Below are 24,588 nucleotides of genomic sequence, written 5' to 3'. Positions count from 1 at the left end.
CCCACACAGCAGGTGCACATTTTCATTCATATCACATTAACTCAGGATACATTTCAACGGTTTACAGATTCTCCTATAGGCAATATCAGTCAACAAATTTCATGGTAATTCAACCTTTGCAGCTCAATTCACTGCAGCCCAGTTAGCCGAATTAGGACTACATCTCTTCGCTGCAACACTTCACTCAAACCGGACAGTACACAATGCATGCATTACATATCAGTTCATTTTCACTTTACAGACCAATTCAATCACTTGCTCTCACAACTGGGTTGTGCTTTGTTTCTCCCGCTCGTAGTTGGACGCTTGTGTTTATCAATGAAGAACCATTGACAGATTACGCTATTACTGATGTCCTGGAATAGACGCACGCCTTTCAGGCCTTCGATCCTTTTCGTATGAGTGACACCGAGTATTTGGTGCACCGAATGCTGTGTATGCAGCCGCTATGTACATCACTTCTCGCTAATGGTTTGTTGGTGGTAAGCCTGATAAAAAGGCATTTAATGTTCTACCTTGAGGCAGTTTGACCTGATTATGAGGCTCGGGACAGATGTACATAGATGCACACAGTTGAAGCTGGCTTATAATTTCACCAAACATATACTTGGAAAACTACCATTTCTGAGCATGGTATGACCGATGAGTTGCTCTTAGTCGGTAAAAGAAGGTCCTTGTACCAAAAACAAACAGTAGAGTCAGGGCGCAGTGAAGTCAGCGGAAGATGATCTGTTCTAGCCAAAAAGGATTCAGCTTCGTTCTCACGTATTTTTAGTCACCAGACTGCAAAAAATCTCAAGGAAGTATAAATATATCATGATTTTAGAAGAGGTTTGATTAAAAGGAAGTTTTTGTACTGCCACTAGTTGACCGATTCGGTCCATGGGCCCTCCCAGAATATAACACTGGAAACACGAGTATTTTAGTTCTATTTTCCATTAGCCTTATTCGTTTGGTTTCTTCTATTTTTGTCGTAATGATTGACTGTCAGGAAAACTCTGTAAGGAGTACACATTGATAACACGGCAAAAGTGTACAGAAAAGCGGGTGAAGCGTTTCGTTTAGCTGCTTCAATAAGAGACCAAAGACTACCCTAAGGGCATGGAGTAGCAAATCACAACTGTCTCAAGAGTTGGGCGGTGCTACCCACCCGGTGGGTAGATCAAATCGCCCAACAACTATGAATACCGCTCCGAGGTAATGCTCTCCATACATTTACAGACGTGTTTATGAACTTTACTCCCTTTGGTTGTACGTCTTCCAACCCTAGGCTGCGAAAGACCGAATCATAATTTGCTAAGGTAACAAATACAGTTCACAGGTAGGGAAAATTAGGTTATTTCATCCGAAATAAGCAGTGTTCTAATAGTCTTGAACAAATAAATAAAGGCAACCCCAGGTCAAATGAAGCACGCTGTAAGTGAAAATTGCATCTGGAAATGTCACAACCCGATAATTACCTGGTCAGCGAGACGTTTCTCCTCTTCTTCGGCTGCTGTCAGTTCCTGCGCATTTGCCAAATTATCGACCGCGATAGCAAGGAAAACGTTGAGCAGTGTGTCTACGTTTCACTACGTCAAGGAATGGCCTTCTAGCGTAATATTTTGAGGGCGTTTAGATATTTCTTACTTCCACAGAAAAATGATGCCACCTGTTAGAAAAATCAGCTAGGTGGAAGGTAAGTCCAAAGCATAGTGGGCACTAAATTGCGTCGACACTTGGATAATTCAGCCACATAACGACAAAGCTCGATAGCTTCGTTGCTAGGTCGTTTATGCGCATGTCAGCCAACGAAGGATCAACAATGGGACTGACAAAATAAAATACGATGATTCTTCTCTCCCAGAGAATTTCTCATACAGCAGAACGATCTCCTCCGGTCTGTCGAGTTCTTTTAAACGAGAGCTATCTGGACCAGAATAATCTTATCTAGATAGTGCTTTGGTCCCTCACATTGTTTAGTCATCTTAGCAGACCAGAACTAATCAGCACTCTCTAGGTAGCTTACATGGAAGAATAATTTACGTAAACGAGTGGAACTTTCATTTAAGATGTGGTCACCTGAGGAGCCAGTCAGCGAGTGACCACGTGATATAGACCCCGTGACTAAGGATGTATGGAACTTTATCTTGTCTCAGTAAGGATTAATCATATTGCTGATCAGTCGCTTGTGACCAAACGGTTACGTTCAGACTCCTAACCAGGAGGTCGCGGATTCGAAACTACAAAATGGAATTTTGTGAAACGCGGACCGTCGATGCTTCTCGATAATTATGAAACAGCTATTCAATGCTTCTGGGCTTTTCAGCACAGCTTGGCTTTATTTGCAGGACGAAATATCAGTTAACAATTTTTAAATCTACTCGCACTACCAAAGTAACGAAACTTTTTAGATGACCAGGGAACAAAGGTCTGTGAATGGAACAAGCAAATCAGTCGACATAGTTTCAAGTGGCTGAGCGAACTTCGTAGATGGCAGTGGCCAGTTTTATTCATAACTTATTCATAACAGTCCATGCTTATTACAAACCCGTGTAAAGCCGGATTTCACATCTTTCGGATCCCAGTGGTGGTAGCATGCGGTTTTGATCTTTGATTTTTTCTAAACAAGAGGTTTGTTCATTCACACAGACTAATTGATACTGAGTCGTAGTAAGCGGATAACAGGCAGAAAAGTTATTTAAAGCGTGACATTAACGGTAACGACGGCATAAAGGACGATATGTTCGTACAAACTTGGTCGTTTTGCCTGGTTTGAAATAAGAACAATGGAAATGAGGTAGAATCATCCGACCGGAACTTCATTGCGATAGAGACCACTGACATTCTGTGGACGCGAATGCCAGCGGTACATCCACTTTGACAAATTCAAACCGTGTGGAACGAACTAAACGAAAAACAAATTGAACAACTCTTGGTACACTGACCGACGTTCTAGTCATAATGAGAGAAGTCTCCTCACGACTACGCACCGTTGTCGGTTTAGTGGGCAACGTCATCGTATTTCCGCATATACTCATTTGCCGAGTTTTTTGGCGCACATACACTAATGGTATCTTACGGCCTCCTAGTTTGAATCTAAGATGATGCCAATAAACTTCTACAAGTGAAAACTGCCTAAATGCAAATCCGCCAGAGTAAATAACTTTATATCTAAACTACTGACCCTACAAATTAGTGTCTTCCACATCAGAAGGATACAATTTCCAAACAAAACTAATAGTACAAAGTAAACGCAGTAGATAAATCCGCCATTATTGACTCCGCCTTGAGACCGGATGCCATCATACATGATTGCGTTCCAATCTTCTCCCGTCAGTATCTAAGAGGAGTAGGAATAACGCAAAAGAATTATACGAATGAAACAACCACAGGGCATGAAGTCGTGGAACAAATTCAGTGAAAGCTGTTTTTGCAATGTCATCGAAATTAGCCAAGTTTTATCATGAAGCGATTTCAAACGGTTTCCTAAAATGAATCAGCCCACTTGTACTGGAAGACAGAAAATTCTGTATACAAAATCCCCACATAACTGCTTATGTTTCACTGGCATCATTAACATCTCGTGAATTCGAGGGTAATCCCCCATGTGCTACATCCCGATTAGTAATGTGTCGTCGCTACCACGTTTGTATCAAAACGGAAGTGGATAACCCATCATTCACGTTTGTGTATTACTTTGCTTATATATCTGGCTGCGCTGACTGACTGATGTTCCTCCATTAGGCCTAGTCAGCTAAGTTCTTGTAGTCACTTATCAGCGGGGACACGCACCAGAAAACACCATTCGCCTTAAAAATATGATGCATATACAAGAGTGGATCGAAAATTCTAGAAGGCCCAAACCACCACTGTAACTTTGTGAAGAATGAAATTTCCAGTACACATGCCTTCCGCCTTCCTGTACACAAAATAGCGCGAAAATCCACTGGATAGTGTACCGGGTAAGTGAATTGCTTCCAAATACGCAACTTACGAGGAAAGTTAAAACCCTGATGTCCTCTCTCTGCTTGGTCATTAAAAAAACTGTATGTGAGTAGGTCAAGTATAGCAGTTTCCCTTCAAAGAAAGTTCCTTCAAAGAGACTTCTAAAGTCCATCCTAGTATTCCTCGTCAACCACCATGCAGTGTAAGACCATCTTCGAAAAGGAACCAGATGGTTCCTTCCGCTGTGGTATCCCTTTTTCTGAGGAGTTGCCGTCATTGAATTTCGTGAGGACCACGTAATACTATTTTTTAGTTGCTGGTTGCGGGATTTTCAGAATTCACACTCAAATCACTCGCGTTTGAACAGCCGTCCACCTTTCTTAGGGAAATTATTCTGGTGCATTCACACTAAAGCGGGAAGAAGTGAATTCATGTTGAGCTCTTATGAGCAGTGCATATCTTCGACCACGCCGGAGTTTGTACTCCGGACATCCGAGATACGAGGCAGGTGTGTTGCCATTACCCCATCAGCGCCTGCTGAACATATCTGAATGTCTAGGTTTGAACAGGTGAAAATTTTTACGCTTGAGTAACGTGTTTGGTCTACCCGACGCATCAGAAAATGACCCAGGAAGTGTCCTAGTTGCGTCGATCGACTGACCCGCCTGTCAGGCCAATCCAGTCAGATAGCGCCAAGGACGCTTTGAGACCTGGTGGGCTATTTTTGATTGGCTGTCATTTTGTATTATCAAAGAATTAGTTCAGTTCACCTTCACTGTCCATGTATTTGATGTTTCCTATCTGTTTGCAGTCATATATAACTGATGACGAAATTTCTGAGTACGTTTCCCATTTCGAAATTCACAGTAATGCCTGTCCAGACGTGAAACTTCAGATGCATCCAACGTGCATTGGTGGAGTAGTGTCTACACGCTCGCCTCGCATGTCAGATCTCCGGGATTCAAATCCCGGCATGGCCATTGGATATACACTGCTGATGAGCTCTAATAAGAGCGAAACTCGAGTCCGGTGCTTCCCTTTGGTGTGGACTCACCAAAATAATTACGCCAGATCGGGAGGACGACCGTTCAAACGGGAGTGGTGTGACTATGAATGTAATGCCTTGTTCGTTAGATTGGTTTGAATAAGCGTCGCCTATAATGTACACGATTTACGTGCCACTGTAACCGCGATCTACACACAGCATAGAAGGAAAATGGTCTTATCTATGCGTGGACATTCAGACAACAGTGAGTGCCAATCAGCAGCCACGTAGGCTTATGGATAGATGACAGTTCTGATGTGCCTATGAAGGGCACATTGTCATGCGTCAATAGGTCAAGCACCGCACACAGGAATGAAGTTGTAGGTCAAAAAAGTGGCAATAACAAATCAAACAGCATGTGGAAAATATTTCACGGACGTCCCATTGCAACTGTAAACGTTCCGGATCATCACACTTAATTCGATAGTGCATTTTTTATTGAACGGGTGGGCTAATGTGGATTTTCCTCATACAAGTATAACATTTGACAAACAAGCAAAACCTAAATTTGTTTGGTTTTAGGCAAATATGCTTGAGGTTGGGAATCTGTCATCTCTCCTTGTGAATAATAGTAACATTCAGCTCAGGATGATTAAACAATACTTTAAATAAATGACAACAAAATCAATCAGGCATCGCAAAAATTGATTTATTCTTTCAAAAGCAATTTGCTCGTTATCCAAGGATTCGTTGCACTTCAGAGTGGAGTTTTAAAATAGTAATTGGAAAACAGTACTTAACTAGCTCAAGGTTATCACAGTTGGAATTAATTGTCTTCTAATGGATGGACTATTACGGGCAAACGTAATTCAAAGTACATGGATGGCTGAGTTCACGAAAGAATGTTTCGTTTTTCCCTCAGCGCCCAAAATCAACCTTGGTTTTGCCAACAGATGAATGAATCACGCAAGTCATTCATCCATTTGGTCCTTCTTTACTCCTTCCATGTAAACTGTCATACTTCGAAGACGATTAAACTTGTGGTGATAACCGGCCAATAAACGGACTAGTCAATATGACTTTCTTGATGGGCTTCTTTCTTTATTTTATCCATTGATAAGGCTTATTGGTGATCAAATCATTCACATGTTCGTCCATCGTTTCTCATCATCATGTTCCATAAACACACTTCGGTACAACTCCAAAACTAAACAGAACTTCCACAGAAGAGGCTGTATATGTTGTTTTTACCAGTTCCTCCAGCTCTTCTAACTAACAGTAATCTTTTTTACTTAGACTAGATCTATAATTCACTTTCAAAATTTCTTGACACGAAAGCCGCATTCAGCTTCATTATGGACAACTTACTTGAAATACAGTAAGTAAGGCCTTGACAAAGGTGTCGAAATTCTGACTGGGTTTTCCGTCATCAAAGTTGAATCTGTGCGATGGAAACGAGAACAAAAATGTGAGAAGAATTCATTGGGCCATACCATGACTCGGAAATAAACAAACACTTCCGCAGTTTTTCCAATGGCTCCTTAAAAATTAATGAAACCTTAGTTAGATTCTACCAGATAGCACCGCTTGCGGGAGATCGGTACGAGGAGAAGCAATACTAATCCACGCAGCTCATTTTATTACGCCTCACTATTGGACATGATTCCGAATCGCATGACTAAAGTTCCTCCTCAGAAGAGAACAATAAAAACAGAAATAACGAGAACAATAGATGCGTAAATCACTTGAAAAGTCTTCGCAGAGGAGGTGCCTTGATAGTAGGTTTATGGCCTTAGGTAGAACGATCGCACGATGGGAAAGTGGAGCTGACTTTACGCCGGAATTATGGTCTCGAATGTGAATAAACTAGGACAGAGGAGAGAAAGAACTTAAATGAAAACAATCAATTCATTCCATACTGAATATCGGAAAGTGGGCACAGGAAGGTGCTCGACGTTTACCACTTTAGGTTGCAATAAGACGCACCACCCTACTCCAGTTTTGTTGGTGGCATCCAAATACTGCACTCCAAGGAACTCCATCGAAAATTTTAAAATGCTTTCTAGACAAATACTCTTCCTGATGACAATGCAACCAGTGATAGTAGCTTCACATAGTGTTCATACTATGAAGATGACAATTAATTTATATACGGATGCTCTTCAACGGCCTTCAAGGGGATGAAATGGATATCATTTTGTCTAAAAAGACTAGTCATTTGCATATCAATTTGTTTTTTTTACCGAAAAACTAAGCAAAATTCCAGTTGAATCTCTCGTTTGTGTTACTCTTAAACGGTGCCCATTATCCGCACAACGCTCTCAGCTACAAAACCTTTACAAGTGGAGTAAAGCTTTTTACACCAGAATGCTGCGTTTTGTCGCGTATGTGCTCAAACCAAAAACCGTTCTAATCTACTCTCATATTTTTGCAGCTCACAAAATTGTGTTGTTCGCCGAAGCAACCATGCCTCTGGCTCAAAAGTATTGTGGGATAATTTCCTAGCATCGCTGAGACCCCGGGATGCCAAATGGGGCTTGAAAGTTTGGACGGGTACCCTCAACTCAATTGCCTGATTGCTTTAGTCCATCAAAGACACACCAGAACTTTCGAAAATTCAATTCTGTTGTGCGAATACTGAGCTCCTTCTTCAACTGAATGCGAGATGCCGCCTCATGTTCCAGCTGGTGCGATATTTGAGATACCATAAGCCCACCCGTGGGCTTGCTGGACCTGCCTTGTTTTCGAGTCCCTATGCTCTAGATACCGAAATCCCCACGGTTTTCCTACCTGGCTGGATGTACTGAAGACTGGCATTTCAAGCGTTGGATTTCCAGTAACTAGTGCCTAGGGCGAATTCAAGGCTATATTATCAACTGATTTAAATCAAGTTCAGTTGAAACCAGTAAACTGATGTCGTGCTTTGATAGACCATATGTGCATATGACAAGCTCTTGGATCAATTCAAAAACGATAGGATTGATCACTAGGGGGCATTTCTGTTGCGTTGTCCCTTCGGGAAATGAATGAACCATTTGGACAACATCATGAGAGATTCAGCTGGGTTCCAGGTAAGTCTTGCCAAAACCAAGCTGGCGTGCAAATGAGTGCCTTTCGCTAATCTGAATACTATCTTCGAATCAGTGATGGGTGAGAAAGTTCGGCCTCTTCGAAACTGACCTCTAGTGGAGATGTTTTTTTCGACGGGAATTCTTCCATAGGGTGTATTACGTCTGTTTTATCAACCATTCTGAATTGTTCAACTTGCATGGCAAACTGAAGTCATGTTGATTGGTAGTGTTGCCAGATCTGGAAATTTTCAATCGAAATTTTCTGCTGAGTGAAAAAACCACTGTTGGAAAGAAGCCAAGAGGCCAAGTACAACTACTCAACTTTGTTGGGAACTATCAGCAGTTCGCATTCCAATTACGATAGAGCAACGATATCGTGGTTTTTGGCTCTTTAGCATATGTTGGCTTCAAATATAGGAAGAATCATCCATTGAATTCATGCTCTGGATCAGCTGTCCGCCTGACTTCAACTGCCGTTCACGGCAGACTGCCAAAACCGTTGACTAGGTTTGGGTGTTTTCTTACGGTACATTCGATCATCCTGTTTACGTTCAACAGCTTTGAGAGGTTGAAATCCTTACAAGGAAGACTCGTCGTTTCAGAGTGGTTTCTCTTATGAATGGATAATTTTGCTTGAAACAAAACACATTTTGAGCAGGAATTAAACTTGAATATACAACTCACTCTCCACCAAATAGTTGCATTCCAAGTAGGGCAAAAATGAGCATGAAGAGGAAGAGGAGGAACAGCAAACTCAGAATGCTCCGCATCGCGTTTAACAAGGAGAGAACAAGGTTTCTGAGTGATCCCCAGTATCTGCGGGAAAAAACACAATCAGAATCAAAATTCCCGGTTAATTAGCAGTCAAGTGTGTGCACTGATGTATAGCTATCTACCCCACAAGTAGAACTCAGAAGGTAAAAGTAACGAACAAAATCCTGTGGGCAGTGTGGAAACGGAGGAAGCGAAGAAGAGTGGCAAAGAACAACTGAAGAACTTGTGTTTGAAATGAGATCCGTTTTACTAAAACTTCACGATGGGCAAAGTTTCGGTGTGTTGTACATTTCAGATTTAGGACAAGAATGGCCCGATAAGACCAAATTGGACAAGTCATTTGAATGTTTTTCACACGCACAGATGTGTGGTGCATGAGGTAGCGCCTAACCATTCTAATGACTGCTAGAGTGATTCATATTCTGCTTTGAACTACCCCACTTCTATCTAAGAGGGATTATTGTGTTTTGGTGAGCCCACATACAGAGAAGCGAATAGACTCGCGTTTTAAAGGGCATCGTACAAAGTTTCGCCGCGCACATCCGAGTTAACAAACAAAGCAGCTACGACTGCCACTTTGGTCGTTATTTGTTCTCCGGTAAGGTCACGTGATCACTGTGAAATGACGCCTTACTCATCTACTCTATTAGCACGTCTAGGATTACGTTTCCCGTTTCAACGGGTACTGATGGGTGGGTAAGTCTTAGTCAACCGTTAAACCATCGATAATGGGTCAATATACGTTCCCCTGTCAAGAGTTGATGCGACTTCATGGAAAAGTGAACCGCACAGCTAGATTTGTTGGTCAGTTGCCAGGTCTGTTGACTGGGAGTGTAACTGTTCTCCCTCACCCACCACTCGAATCTCAGTAATCCTGGGTGGATCCAACCTATTCGCTGCATCAAATGTTGCGAACATTCGTGTCACATGCGTTGAACCATACGTTTGGTTTCCGAAGGTTCACAAAAGAACAGAAGCGTAAACGGTTTATGGACAGCTTAAAAACCAATTGTGCGTTGGCTTTGTAATTCGTCCGGAACATATGGTGTTCCCGTATGTTTGTGGGTGGTCACCTTCACTGCCTTTATCTGGAAACAAAGCAACTCCTCATATGAAAGATGGAGGAGATGTGAGCAACCCCTAAAAATTTTGGCGATGAATGTTTACCACAGACATCCTGGAATAGTCCCTCTTCAAATGGTGGTCTCTTTGAGATGACTGTTGATTGAGCAAGCCAGAATCGATTGTGTAGGAGAACTCGACAGGCTATGCGAACAGAAGTAACACTACGGTAGAAAGGTTCACTAACCTGGTAATCTTGAAGATGCGCAGCAACCGAATACTTCTAAGTGCGGAGAATCCAAATGAATCGGAGGGGTAAAAAATTTGCCAGATTATCTCAAACAAACTGGCTATCACAACCTGCACAAGAAACGTGGAAACAAAAAGTGAATGAATGTGTGGTTGTGTGTTAGTTCCGCGCCGATTGTCAAAAAGCAAACAACTTTCGTCGCTTGTGATGAACTGCGATATCAGGTGTCAGGTCAAAACTCTGGGCCATTCGTGTCCCACTGTAGTGTAACTTCGGTGATGGCTAGTGCCATGAGATCTGCGATACCTATGTTATCACTATTTTTTAGCTATCATAGCATAATTAATTAATCATTAAGTACCAAAAAACGGTTAGTATTTGGCGTCCCGTATCCATTCTATGAAAAACATTGCTACTTTTGATATCAGAATATTTGCAAGGGGGAAATAGAATACAATCGGATATCCTCGAACGCATGGACTCACGCGAAGTCTACGTCTCCAGAGAGTGACATATTTCCACAAGATGGAAGAACACGCAAACGACTGCATCTTTCGCAACGCCGATTCCCTTGTTATGTTCTCTGTATAGCAGAGTATCTGGTACAAAAGGGACTGACACCGGACTGTCAGCAGAAAGCACAAAGCATTCTGGTGGGTGCCGAGGGGATTTCGACGTTCTAGTTCAGTTATCATCTTACAATGCAAATCAGACTAGTTTGGGAGGTCGAGAGTCACTACACATCCTTAGGAAGAACCACCTAAGTGGTGTACTGCACGAATTTTCGTCCAAATTCCAAGTTAACCATACCACTGACCAGACACCCTGTGCCGAATATCGCAGTGTTCAACGACTATATGGAAGGTCACAGGCTCTACTCTTCCTAGAGCTCCATCAGCACTGATAGGGTTCCCTAAAAGATGAAAGAGCTGTACAGTGTTCTTCGGCGATTCACTAGAGAGTAGCTTCAGTTGCTAATAAAGCTGTCGGACAAAGGTTGTTATTTATTTATTTATTTATTTATTCATCCAAAATTGGCTGCGGGTGTGCGAAGCGCGACTGTGGCCCAGACAGTTTGGAAGGATAGTTTGGAGGCAGAATTCTTCAGCAATGATGCGTACGGGCTTGTAGTCTCATAACAGACTGAAGTAGCTCAGCTGCACCGATTCAAAAATGGTACGTGGCTCACCGTTAGTAGAACTTAAACCTTGCGAACAGACCTTAGAATAACATCAGAATCCTGGTTATGAAGAATGGATATTGTTATTTATTATTTATTTATTTATTCATCCAAAATTGGCTGCGGGTGTGCGAAGCGCGACTGTGGCCCAGACAGTTTGGAAGGATAGTTTGGAGGCAGAATTCTTCAGCAATGATGCGTACGGGCTTGTAGTCTCATAACAGACTGAAGTAGCTCAGCTGCACCGATTCAAAAATGGTACGTGGCTCACCGTTAGTAGAACTTAAACCTTGCGAACAGACCTTAGAATAACATCAGAATCCTGGTTATGAAGAATGGATAAGTAAATATCTTTGGAAGCCAAGAGAAGATTGCTAAAAGGCAGTTTACTTGGGATAGAAACACTCGAAAGTAAACGTGAGAGGTTCAAAAAATCCTCCAATTCGTCTCCATTCTGAAGTCGGTCTAGCTGAGGAAAGCCGAAGGTTTGAAATGGATCATATAAACTGGAAGCACGGTCGTAGAAAAGTGTATTCGGTGATAATAGTACGCTCTATCTCCTAGGGTTTAGATGTTCAGGTGAGTCATCATCAGAAAGAAGAAAGGAAGATGTCAACGAACAAATTTATCACAACTTTGTGAAAGCCGTCTGGGGAAACAGTCTGAACGACACCAAAGGATCAGGTCGGTCCTGTTCTCAATAATGTATCAGCCAACGTAAGTTAACTAGCCTTACGAAACCTGGTGTGATATTGGTGGACTCATACTCTGAACTTGTGCATCCGTGGAGCTATCTGACAGAAGTCTCCACAAAAATCTCAAATCTCCTCACACTACAATCTATAAGTAGCTCAGTGGAAGAATAAACTTCACCCGATGAGTGAAACTTCCTCTGAGAAGTCGTTGCTCGAGGAGCCAGTCAACACGTGTGACCACGTGATGTGGATCCCGTGATTGGAGGATGAGCGGCGCTATATCCTGTCTAAGCGCGAGTTAATCACACTGCTGATCAGCCGCTCGTGGCCGAATGGTTAAGTGTTCCAGACTCCACGGAGTTTCGTGAGATGCGCACTGCTGATGATTCCCAATAAGGATGAAACAGCTGTACAGTGCTTCTAGGCTGTTCAGCAGAGATTGGCCTCATTTACAGGATAGATTGGCTTCACTTACAGGACGAAATCTCCACAGAAGTCCTGAAAGTTTAGTCTGTCAGTCGACACAACCAGAATAGTTAGCTTTCGATCTTGTGTATGATTTGTAAAATGGGTCAAAATCTGATGTACCTGAACAATATCTGCACCTATCTCTCGATAGGATGCAAATAAGGAGCTGAAAATGGCTCAGATTTGAGGTTGAAATGAGGAGACCGAAGGATGTTCTCAGTAGCTCAGTTAGTAGAATACGGACCGGTTATTTCATTCCATCCCTCTTGCGTATGGATTTCCGGGCACGCCACATGACTCTGAACCTCTCATTTTGAAACAGTGCGTAGTTTTATTAACTAGGCAAAAAGCCACTAAATCTCAAATGCAAGTTTACCTAGTCTCATACGAAGAAGGTGGCACTAGATAAGGACGATATTATGCACAAATGTAGCTTCTAAATGTTCTGACAAAGCGGAACTTACCACAAAATCAAAAATATTAAAAGAAGACTGAAAATACAGTATTGCACCCAGTCCATAGATCTTCAATATCATTTCACACATAAAGATGGCCAGGAAGACATATTCAGTATAGGCTGTAACGGAAATGGAATGGTGAGCAACGCATGAGGAATTTCTGTTAGCATGGACAAAATTGGGGATGAGGGGGAACCTAGTTGTCGCACACACAGGCTATCGTCTACCAATAGAAGGTCTTACAGGATTCTTCATTGCATTTGTCCCGTTGTCACAGAGGCAGGATATTCAAAAGACGCTCAGTTTGCAAACTGAATTTCGAAGACCAGTAGACTCACCAGACATGTCTGACGGATTTATGGTTTGTGTCTGTCAGCGTTTCCAGTGAGTCCTATGCGCACATACAACAGTGGGCCAGACGGTAACATCAGCCAGTTGACCTAGCAACGATTGAGACTGAGATAGACTAGAGGGTAATGTACTATTTTTACTTAATGAAAAAATCACTCATGACAGATTCTCTGACTTCACAGTAAGGTAGTCTCGAAACAAAGCTAAAATCTAGCAGCGGTATGAACACTTTGTTTTCCGGTTCAATTTAGGTTCAGCACCTTTCACAGATGGATATGCGACGTCAATGTTCGATAGAGAACCCTTATTTTCTTAGTCCCTGTGGTTCTTTTCCTGTATTCCCTTTCACCAACTGTGTTATGCCTGGCGCTGGCCAACAACACTTTCGTTAGCGACTTTTTAAACTGTCATATCTCACTTGACTATGGCGAACAATCTCGTTCTCTTGGGTGGAAAATAGACAAATTTGTAAACAGCCTATCAGATAAAGCAACCTACTGTAGTTCTACAGACCAGTAAGGCAGTGGGATGCCTTCATCTAAGAAAATACTACCGAATTTCATGTCCTGACTCATTTCGAAGGATTTTAACCTATTTCGTTTTATCTATCTAGTAAAATGAAGCCGAGGTGATGGATCAAATAAAAAATCATTCCAATGGTGGCTGTTGTGCTCATGTCTGAATACTGTGATGTTGGTGTAAAAAACGCCTCCCACTCGTGTTTTTGAAATCAGTCGTTTGCGACTGGAAACATAAATAGCAGAGTTTCCCTTCTAAAGCATTTTGCAGGCAGAAATTTCTTTCACAGAGTGAACTTGGGAATTACCAATTACTCTTTTCAAAGCATCTCTCAATTTCTCATGAAAAGTTGTTTCTTATAAAGTTTGGAACCTTAAGTCTCATCTCGATGTAGTGCAAAAAATAGATGTTTTAATATGAAATCACACCGGCAAGTTTGAGATCAGTGGATCGCGTTCATCTTCCTTGATTCATTCTTCTATTTGAAAATCGAATTTTGAAAATTCACCATATTCTGTCCACCACGAAACTCCTTGTGGGAGTCATGTGGGGGCACACTAATGGTTGAAAAGCAGTTCAGTTGTAGCTACCTTTCAGTGCCCAACTGCCATACCACCAGAAAGAAGTACGAGAGCTGGGATACTTCCAGGTTGCCCAAGTCTAGACAGCGGAAGTCGAGAGGCAGAGGCCGTGTTAGAACCACGGCACTTTCGGCCAGTAAATTTGCGCTTTAACTACTGAACCATGTCGCTCACTAACGGTGCTAATTCATCATTGGAAGATGTTCAAATCTCAAATGCAGTTGTAACTTTGGGCAAATATGATGGTAGAAGTCTCGGTGTACGCCTAAGTGGTTGTCGGCCATCATGTATGATCTAATGAACACCAGACCACAATCTTGGAACTGAACCGAAGTGAATAGCAAGGATATGATGTAATCGCAAGAAGCTTTGACTCATGAAATATCTCACCTGAATAGGGACACAGTTCTTTGATTAGTCGATCTGGTTATCGGCCACAAAATAGCGCGTCCAACCTGCCGACGGGCTTCCAACGGCCACCATATTCGAAACAACTCCCGATTTTTATTAATTAATTTCTCATAAAGAACACTCCAAAATCTGACTGCACACAATATAGAGATTTGGTAGGACAGGACTTGATGTAAAACGAGGGGAATAAGTGAAACACGGTCCGGAACACTTTTTTGATGCTAAGTAGTGTGTCAAGAAGGCTCTAGTGTTGAAGACAAAAGCGAGGTGGTCGTGGAACCCAAAGCAAAATCAACTCTATATACTACGTGGCGAGGAGAATCAAAGCGACAGTGGTGTATGTGAAATCATAAAAAATATTCAGTCTGTCGATCATTTTTTATCTTCAGCGTGAAGTAGTTTAAGCGGAATTCGAATGGGGATATTTTGAAAATAAAACTTTGCAGTGTATACTAAGTGCCAAGTTTCAACACAGGATCCCGCAATTGGTTTACAAGTTGATGTGCAAATTGTACAAATTTAGTTTTCCGGGGAAATTGCGGATTAGTCGAGCAAGGACTTACATAAAAATTCTGTGAACCAATCAGGTTGCCCGTAGAACTCGATCGATACGCAAAGAGTATTCAGTAGGACCAGAACGACCACGGCAATGTAGAACTTCTGCGACTTTACCAAACGACGGATGACAAACCTGTAGAGAAATCAGTCAAATTGAAAGAGCTGAGAACAGAGACATAGGATTTGCTTCATAACTCATTGTGCACAAGGCAGAGATTGGTTTGGACAGAAACCTCATGAGCTGTCACTACTTCCTTCCAATGGAAAGTGAGCGTAACTGACGCATATTCAATGCGTTCCGGATCAAGTTCAATTCATTCAGATTAGTTACATAGGGCCAATATCAACAACATAGTGACAGACACTACGGAGTGTTCCAAGGGACATTACTTGAGCTTATATGTGAAACCATCAACTAGAGATCGACCCAAAGCTGTAGCCATAGTACGCCCTTTAAAGTACCGACAGGTAAAGACATTGTGGCGGAACAGGAGTCTCGGTGATTCGGTGGGAACTTGGAGCTCAGTAAACTCACACTGGTAATCTATAGTTTCATGAATGGGTAAGAAAATATGTGCATTGATTAGTAAGGGGCTAACAAACAGGGCTCGTGTAATTTTGAGACGCAACTGTATCGAATATGTACGTTTCTCAAAATTCGTTTATTCCACACATTAATAAAAATTTCAAGAACATGACTAGCTTTTTTCTTAAGGTTGAAGATCTTAAACCGAGGCAAACGGGTTCCCAGATAAATGAGGGTGGTTGTAATAACGGAATGAGCTCCATAAATCATAGTTTGGTGCGTACAATGGGTTCAAATATTTAGAACAGCCAACCCGGGTTACTGAAATTCTTCCCGTGCTGTGAACGAAAATGGCTGAAATATCAGAAGACATTTCCAACATTAGCCAGGATTCTTCTACCAATTGTTTATGTCTTTCTTTGGCTTAAACTTAAGCTTTTAGCCATTTAATCTGGATGTAAGCAACCGTCGCCACTGGATCAGGTGAAGAATTAATCAACCAACAGCATTCTGATAAGCTTTTCTCGACTGTGAAAAAACATTTCCAGGTCATCTGGTGGGCTCGGCGAGCATTCTGTTTTGTTGACGTTTGAGAAACATATTGCTACGACGTCTACAATAGAACGTTTCGGGTAGAACCTTCAGCTGACAGAGACGAAACAATTCAGTAAACCTTTACCACACACTTACCTAAACCGCTTTTGACATTGAAAAAATCGTCCAGTGCCTGGGAGCTGAAACCTACGCTTAGATTTCAGCTCTGCTCGCATACGATAAAACGAAAAAACAGAAACGATGTAAGTGGTTAGAAAGTAGGTCGTATGATAAATTTCAAAAGGAAGAATCCCGATAAAAGTTCATTGGTTTGAGTCAGCTCCGGAGGACATATACTAGACTTATCGCTTCAAAAAGTACAAAGGTTAATATTAACTGACTTGCTGCTTGTCAGAAACTCATCAAAAAAGCTATGTTGATGAAAGTACTTCCAGACTTTAACTGAACTGTATAAATCACCGTATAGATATCTATCCTAAGCGAAAAACAGTGAAAATCGCTTCAGATGAGTAGAAATATTCCAAATAACCAAAATGAAGCGGTTCGGAATTTCCACCTGTTGCAACTAAGTCAGCGTTTTGTACTTTTTTGTACAAAGCATCAGCTTGTGGATCCTGCAATCCGGTAGACCCGCCAAAAGGAAGTGTTTATCTATTCCGAATTTTACTTGATAGCTAAAATACAATGTAGCTTTGGAAGACAGCGCTTTACTTGATTTTTCTCGTAATCTCGTATTAACCGGATCCAACACTGAGCATGAGGTTTTGTCTGGGATGAAGAGTGCGTGGGTTGACCGTAACTAGTCAGAAAAAAAACAATAGTTCCGCTCCTCTCTATTCAAGTGGACCAACGTAATTAACTGGGAATGATGCTGGACGGAAAACTACATCAACGTAAATACGCGTCCAATTTCGGTAAGTATGCAAATTGGTCAGGAAGAATCCATCTGAATGACGTCGACGACCCGACGGCGATCTACAAATATTTATCGAATTCAGGCCGGACAAGCTAGTGCTTCACGTTTTATCCTGCATTGATACTCAACTGCAGTAATGCATAGTTATCAGACACTCTGCTTTCCGGAACCTCTATGCAATTCATCCATTCAACAATTTGTCTTCTCTGGGTTCCACTTTTCTCGCCATGTTTAGCTTAATTGCTAGAGGACATATCCGATTCATGCTTGGGTATGTATGGAAGTGCTTAATCGCTGATCCAGCCGTTTGCATAGTTTCTCTTACAACCTTACAATCATAATTTCGTGACACATTTTTTACTAAACGCAGTCAGTATTTACCCACCTTATACTAGGTAAAGACGATACCAGTTCATGCCAAGAAAATAGACTTGAATGTGTTACAGTATGGTGCCTCTAATAACATCATCAGCATTTTACAATATAGCACTGCCAGAGAACTACTCTATGACACGCAAGTTTGTCTTTTCACTCTTCTGATGACAACGTAATAAGCTGAACCCGAGTTTAAATCGAAGTACTTGTGGAAGCTATCCGAGGGTTGGACCACAAATATGGGCCCTTAAAGGGTGCTTCAAAAAATCTCAGCATTTGACAGTTGGTGGCTTTTCGGGAGCTCACATTACCGTTATTCGATGAAGCATACTTGTGTTTTTATCCCTGGTTGTGACCTCTTTCCAGGAACAGTGTTTAGAATTTGGAAATTACCACAGCATAGCGATAACCCACCGAAACTGTGGTATTAGAGCACATTCTACAAGGCTATCAATCAACCACAGCGATGCACATTTTGGCTGATGAGACTCATACTTCTGGTTGTAAGCCTGTTTGTGTTGCGGGCATTTGATCAAGGCCCATTGACTGGATTTGACGTGAGCTGGTCACAACAATGATCTGCAGTTGAACCATGCCTGGCAGGGCAGCTGAAAACTCGATACCCTCGGATTGGTTGACGCAGGATAGGGTCATATGGGTAGAACATCACCGCGCATCACTGGGGATTTCGGTGTATACAAGATGTCGGCCAAATGGTTACCAACACACAAACTGCATGATGTGAAACCATTTGTAGCTCACCCGACACCACACCAACTGGTTCTGCCTCTGCTCTGGTATTCGAGGTTTAGCGCCACTCGTTCTTGGATCAAGTGAATCACGCCGAGTAGTTACTGATTGACTGACTCTCACCAATGTCGACGCAGCCACGCGATGTGGCTTACGCTATTAAAGTGTGAGTAGTACTATATCCTGTCTAAATACGAGTTAGTCACGCTACTGATCAGCGCTCGTCGCCAAACGGTCAGGTATTCACACTTTGGCCGAATGGTCACGGGTTCGAAACTTTGTATTTTTATGAGATTCTTACTGCTGCTGCTTCCCAATAAGGATTGAGTAGTTGTACAATGTCTCTCGGCTTTTCGCAATAAATCTAATTTACTTACACGACAAAATTTCAGTTAAAAACATTGACAAGAAGTTTGTTTGACGATCCTAATACTGCTTGGAATTTTGCATAACATTTTATGGGTTGTAAAATAAAGTCATCAGCCTCGTACTGGGTCGGGCTTCACATTAAGCGCTATAAGATAGTAGGAAACAATGTGAATATCTCGAGGATACAATGATTTAGACATCACGAAGCGCTGTTATCAATTTTGCAACAACGCTTTGGAGTAGAGTCCAACCATGTCTCTGGTCAAAACGCATACAAACGTAAATGTGGATGTAGCATATATTTCCATGGATCTGTTTAAAATTTCAACGTCCCAGGGTTGCTTCTCCTTTTCACATCGTAGGTTTTCTGGACAGTAAGATTATGGCGTACTAATGGTGTCATCCAACCTGGTAATAGAATCTTTGCAGAATGATGTCCAACCCAATGAATATCTGTCATTCTGTCGCAGTTGTGCACTAAGCGTAAATGACTGATTGGTCTCTCAGTATGATCGGTCATTCCTCTAACGGCCATTCATATTTATTACTGAGCTGACCAGGCAGTACAAAACAATATGAATGGCCGTTAGAGGAATGACCGATCATACTGAGAGACCAATCAGTCATTTACGCTTAGTGCACAACTGCGACAGAATGACAGATATTCATTGGGTTGGACATCATTCTGCAAAGATTCTATTACCAGGTTGGATGACACCATTAGTACGCCATAATCTTACTGTCCAGAAAACCTACGATGTGAAAAGGAGAAGCAACCCTGGGACGTTGAAATTTTAAACAGATCCATGGAAATATATGCTACATCCACATTTACGTTTGTATGCGTTTTGACCAGAGACATGGTTGGACTCTACTCCAAAGCGTTGTTGCAAAATTGATAACAGCGCTTCGTGATGTCTAAATCATTGTATCCTCGAGATATTCACATTGTTTCCTACTATCTTATAGCGCTTAATGTGAAGCCCGACCCAGTACGAGGCTGATGACTTTATTTTACAACCCATAAAATGTTATGCAAAATTCCAAGCAGTATTAGGATCGTCAAACAAACTTCTTGTCAATGTTTTTAACTGAAATTTTGTCGTGTAAGTAAATTAGATTTATTGCGAAATGCCGAGAGACATTGTACAACTACTCAATCCTTATTGGGAAGCAGCAGCAGTAAGAATCTCACAAAAATACAAAGTTTCGAACCCGTGACCATTCGGCCAAAGTGTGAATACCTGACCGTTTGGCGACGAGCGCTGATCAGTAGCGTGACTAACTCGCCTTCTGTATGGTAAGACGCATGGCCACAAAGTGTCAGTTCCCCCAACCTAAGGAGCAGGGAATACAATCCGGTCGAGTGAGAAGTGTATATAGTCTGAAGCACAACAAGATTGCCTGCTCTCAATCGATGATGTTCTAAGATCTACATGCGTTTCTTAAGGGAATCAAATAGACACTGCTGGAATACGACAATTGACGCAATGAAACCTTCACAAAATTCCCGAGTTTGAGGGTGAGATATCATCCTGTTCTTCGCATAACGTATGACCTGTTGTTTACTGTTGCAACTGCTAAAGTGGGCGGGATGGAAAGTACACGACTTGTAGACGAACTGCCAGGCATGGTTCAATTGCAGATCATTGTTGTGACCAGCTTACGTCAAATCCAGTAGGCGCCAGTCACTAGGCCTTGATCAAATGCCCGCAACACAAACAGGCTTACAACCAGCAATATGAGTCTCATCAGCCAAAATGTGCATCGCTGTGGTTGATTGATAGCCTTCTGAATCTGCTCTAATACCACACTGGCCCGGATAGTTTCGGTGGGTTATCGCTATGCTGTGGTAATTTCCAAATTCTAAACACTGTTCCTGGAAAGAGGTCACAACCAGGGATAAAAACACAAGTATGCTTCATCGAATAACGGTAATGTGAGCTCCCGAAAAGCCACCAACTGTCAAATGCTGAGATTTTTTGAAGCAAAAGCACCCTTTGAGGGCCCATATTTGTGGTCCAGTCCTCGGATAGCTTCTACAGGTACTTCGATTTAAACTCGGATTCAGCTTATTACGTTGTCATCAGAAGAAGAGTGAAAAGACAAACTTGCGTGTTATAGGGTACTCCTCTGGCAGCTCTATATTGTAAAATGCTGATGATGTTAATAGAGGCACCATACTCTAACACATTCAAGTCTATTTTCTTGGCATGAACTGGTATCGTCTTTACCTAGTATAAGGTGGGTAAATACTGACGACGTTTAGTAAAAAATGTGTCCCGAAATTATGATTGTAAGGTTGTAAGAGAAACTATGCAAACGGCTGGATCAGCGATTAAGCACTTCCATACATACCCAAGCATGAATCGGATATGTCCTCTAGCAATTAAGCTAAACATGGCGAGAAAAGTGGAACCCAGAGAAGACAAATTGTTGAATGGATGAATTGCATAGAGGTTCCGGAAAGCAGAGTGTCTGATAACTATGCATTACTGCAGTTGAGTATCAATGCAGGATAAAACGTGAAGCACTAGCTTGTCCGGCCTGAATTCGATAAATATTTGTAGATCGCCGTACAGTGAGGTTAATTCAGCACCCTCTGTGCTATCAGATATGCACCTACTGAACAGAGAGCATGGTAAACGAGATTGGAGTATATAGGGATGAAACTGCCACGAAATTACCCGCAAATTCACCGGTTTCTCACGTAAACATGCAGAAAGATGGTTTTCTCTACGGTCAGATTCAGAAAGTCGGCACCTTGTGAAATGTTACAGTGTATCGACCAATAGGGTCTCGTTGAGTGGAAATTTTATCAATGCCTACGAAAGCCATGGATCCGTTTAGAATAGTGACAACTTGAGGAATACAGTGAGGTTAATTCAGCACCCTCTGTGCTATCAGATATGCACCTACTGAACAGAGAGCATGGTAAACGAGATTGGAGTATATAGGGATGAAACTGCCACGAAATTACCCGCAAATTCACCGGTTTCTCACGTAAACATGCAGAAAGATGGTTTTCTCTACGGTCAGATTCAGAAAGTCGGCACCTTGTGAAATGTTACAGTGTATCGAACCATTGTTTGTCTCAAATGTTCTTTAAAAATTAGAAATGGTATTTACCTGCTTCAAAGCTTTCGAGTTCACTGGCAACCTGCTGCTTCTCAGCATCGTTGGACCGCCGACGAAGTTTTTCGGCCCGTTTGCGTGCTTGTTGTTGTTGAAAAAGGAAGTTTCTATGTTTTACCATGGGTAAACAAAGCAAGAAATAACGGAGCGATCGGCAGTCAGTAGTCTGGTTCATGCCTGGTTTTGTATTGTCCCGAAATGTGAGGCTACTTCCGCCGTGGTGCATGAACTTCAAAGCACCGCCTGTCAATGGTTCTGATAAAAACAATCCAAGCCAAAGTTTCTCTCTCGCCAGCCTAAATTTTCTGATACTGCAACAAAGCCACCAATCTATCTCTCCCATCATGGGCGAGAAGTTAGGCAGTGTACACTACTGGCCTTTTGCTCAGTTTGCAAAAGGGATAAGCAGGTGTATTGTTTCTGATTACGTTCTGTCATCAGAAATGAATACAAATGAATAAAAATCGACAGCACAGTGAAACTGCCCTTTGGATAAAGCACCTGGACATGTGTGCACTTGTGTTTAAAAGTGGATATTTTAGGGTCGGTCGTTGAGGTGATCAGTTAAATAGTGAATGTATACGATGCCAGATTTAGAAATTTGTCTGACTTCGTTTAAACGGTTGTTATGCTTTGAACCTCGTACCAAACAACCTAGGCCGGAAGGCAAATTAGAAGTAGCTGTCATTGACTTCTGACAGCCTATCACAGACAATATAGCTGGGCACTATTCATTCTTACGAAGAGGATGAAAGTACCCGTCCTAGCTCAATCACTTTCCACTCAGCCCACATTGAAACAGCAAATACACAGATTGGTCGAAATACCCAGGCGCTAGCACGACGTTATTCCATTACCGAGTTTTAAGGGTATGTGCTCGCTCGTATATATTTTTTGTATTCTTGTGTACTATTCCTTCATTGTCCTTATTCTGCTGTGCGTTGGTTTGTGCCTTTCCGTCATACTTGGGCATTCCAACGGTTTCACACTTCGTTGAACATCCTATTTATCGTTAATCAGTCTTTCCGTAGTCAGTTTGCCTGAATGATTCCCGGTGAACAAAGCAAACTCAAACCATTGCCAAAATCAACATAACTTAATACTTTACGGTTTCTAAATTCATGGATGAATAGTTAAGATGGTTGTGAGCGAAAAATGACGTCAGAAAATATTGCTTATTGCATAGGAGTCGAATGTTCCTATCACGGACTCGGGATTAGTCCATGTAAGTTGATGACTCTGTGAATCGGTCACAAGCTGCAAGTACTTGTCGGATGACGTTCGACCTAGATTGAGCTCAAAATTGTTTGACGACAGACCCAAGAAGATGACTTACCTTTTACGATGCGAAGTTTTTCCGCGAAGGAAGTTTGTTCTTCTGCCAAAATCACTTCTCCTCTAAAAACGTGGAAATTAGGGAAAACATAGCTTGAACCAGCCATTAGGAGCGTTGAGAAATGGAACTTGAATGTAAATGAAGATGATCAGTGCAATTTGTATTCATTCACACAAAGCATTGCTAACCAGCCTGCCGGAACAGTTGAGTTAGTTCGGGTTTGTCCCGTATATGGTGATTAATCGGCGTGAAACATTACTTTTCTAGCACGTCAGATAAGTGGAATGCATTACCCGGTTTTGATTGGATGATCTCTTGATAATGACGGTCGAGTACATGTCCAAAAACCTTTGACTGTTTTGAATCAATCTGTCAACAAATTTTCCTGGACTGCCAGCTGATTTGATTGGAGCCCCGTTCCTAACTGCGCGCTGTTATAATGGATCTCAAATTGTTTTTTTTAAACTAGCTTATTTCTATGGGTCGAGTACGTTGGGTTGGCAATTATGAGATCAAAAACGGGGTTAGACTGAAATAAAATTTCTTGTAAGCCATGAGCTTTCTTGAATGAAACCCGACCACGATGAAAGTAACCTCAACAAGTGTTTAATACTTTGGGTGAACAGAGCGATTTTTCATTGTAAAATGAGGTTTTTATTTGTCAGAGAAAAAGAACAGGTTCGGGGTCCAGTGCAATACGCATAGGTACTCTCATAAATGGCATTGTATGTGACAGATGGTCACCACGATACCAGCTTGAAAAAGCGAACTTTAATTGTCGTGCAACTATTTTGATCTGCTTAAATAAGGCACTGTGGTAACATCCACTTTGTTTATTTTCATGCATATTCGTGATGTAAGCTGGTGAAAGTGGTTATCCACCACATCCTCCGAGGTTATTAGCCAGGTGCAGGATGAGTCAAGTAGGTCTAATCTCAAAAAGTGCGCAGCCCCAAAAGCACAGAAACTTTTTGTAGCATCTTTCGCCCTTTGTTGACAGGTCAATAGCTATGCGGGTTTAAACGTACACATGTTCATGAATGACATCAAGAAATCACAAGCTCCTGGAAAGGTAATTCTCGAAATCGCAGATGTTTAACTAAGACACCCAAGGTCCACTGAGTGAGCTTAGCTGTGGAAATGGCCAAGTTATTCAACTATGCAATCAAACCTGATCTGAGGATCAATTGATTGCAAGATAAATTCACCCTGCCCCAGGTCATGAGATTCCTTGATATGAATTTAACGACCGATTACTAATGTATAGCGAATGCATCTTGGAATAGTCTAGGTCACAATTTTTCATACATGAAAAGATCTCATAAAGCTGTCCGCT

General features: G+C 41.8%; 1 protein-coding gene across 1 annotated transcript in view; it reads right to left on the bottom strand.

The window, feature by feature from the left end:
• Positions 1 to 24,588, bottom strand: part of T265_10559 (hypothetical protein) — a gene marked incomplete at both ends in the record, with an annotated part of 113,832 nt that overhangs the window by 72,173 nt on the left and 17,071 nt on the right. Inside the window, 3 exons of the mRNA XM_009176961.1 lie at positions 1,461 to 1,561; positions 21,911 to 22,159; positions 23,253 to 23,314. Coding sequence (XP_009175225.1) covers positions 1,461 to 1,561; positions 21,911 to 22,159; positions 23,253 to 23,314 — 412 coding nt within the window. The remainder of the gene's footprint in view (positions 1 to 1,460; positions 1,562 to 21,910; positions 22,160 to 23,252; positions 23,315 to 24,588) is intronic.

The sequence above is a fragment of the Opisthorchis viverrini genome (genome assembly GCF_000715545.1).
Source record: "Opisthorchis viverrini unplaced genomic scaffold opera_v5_384, whole genome shotgun sequence".
Lineage (NCBI taxonomy): Eukaryota > Metazoa > Platyhelminthes > Trematoda > Opisthorchiida > Opisthorchiidae > Opisthorchis > Opisthorchis viverrini.
This window is presented reverse-complemented; position numbering and strand designations above follow the sequence as displayed.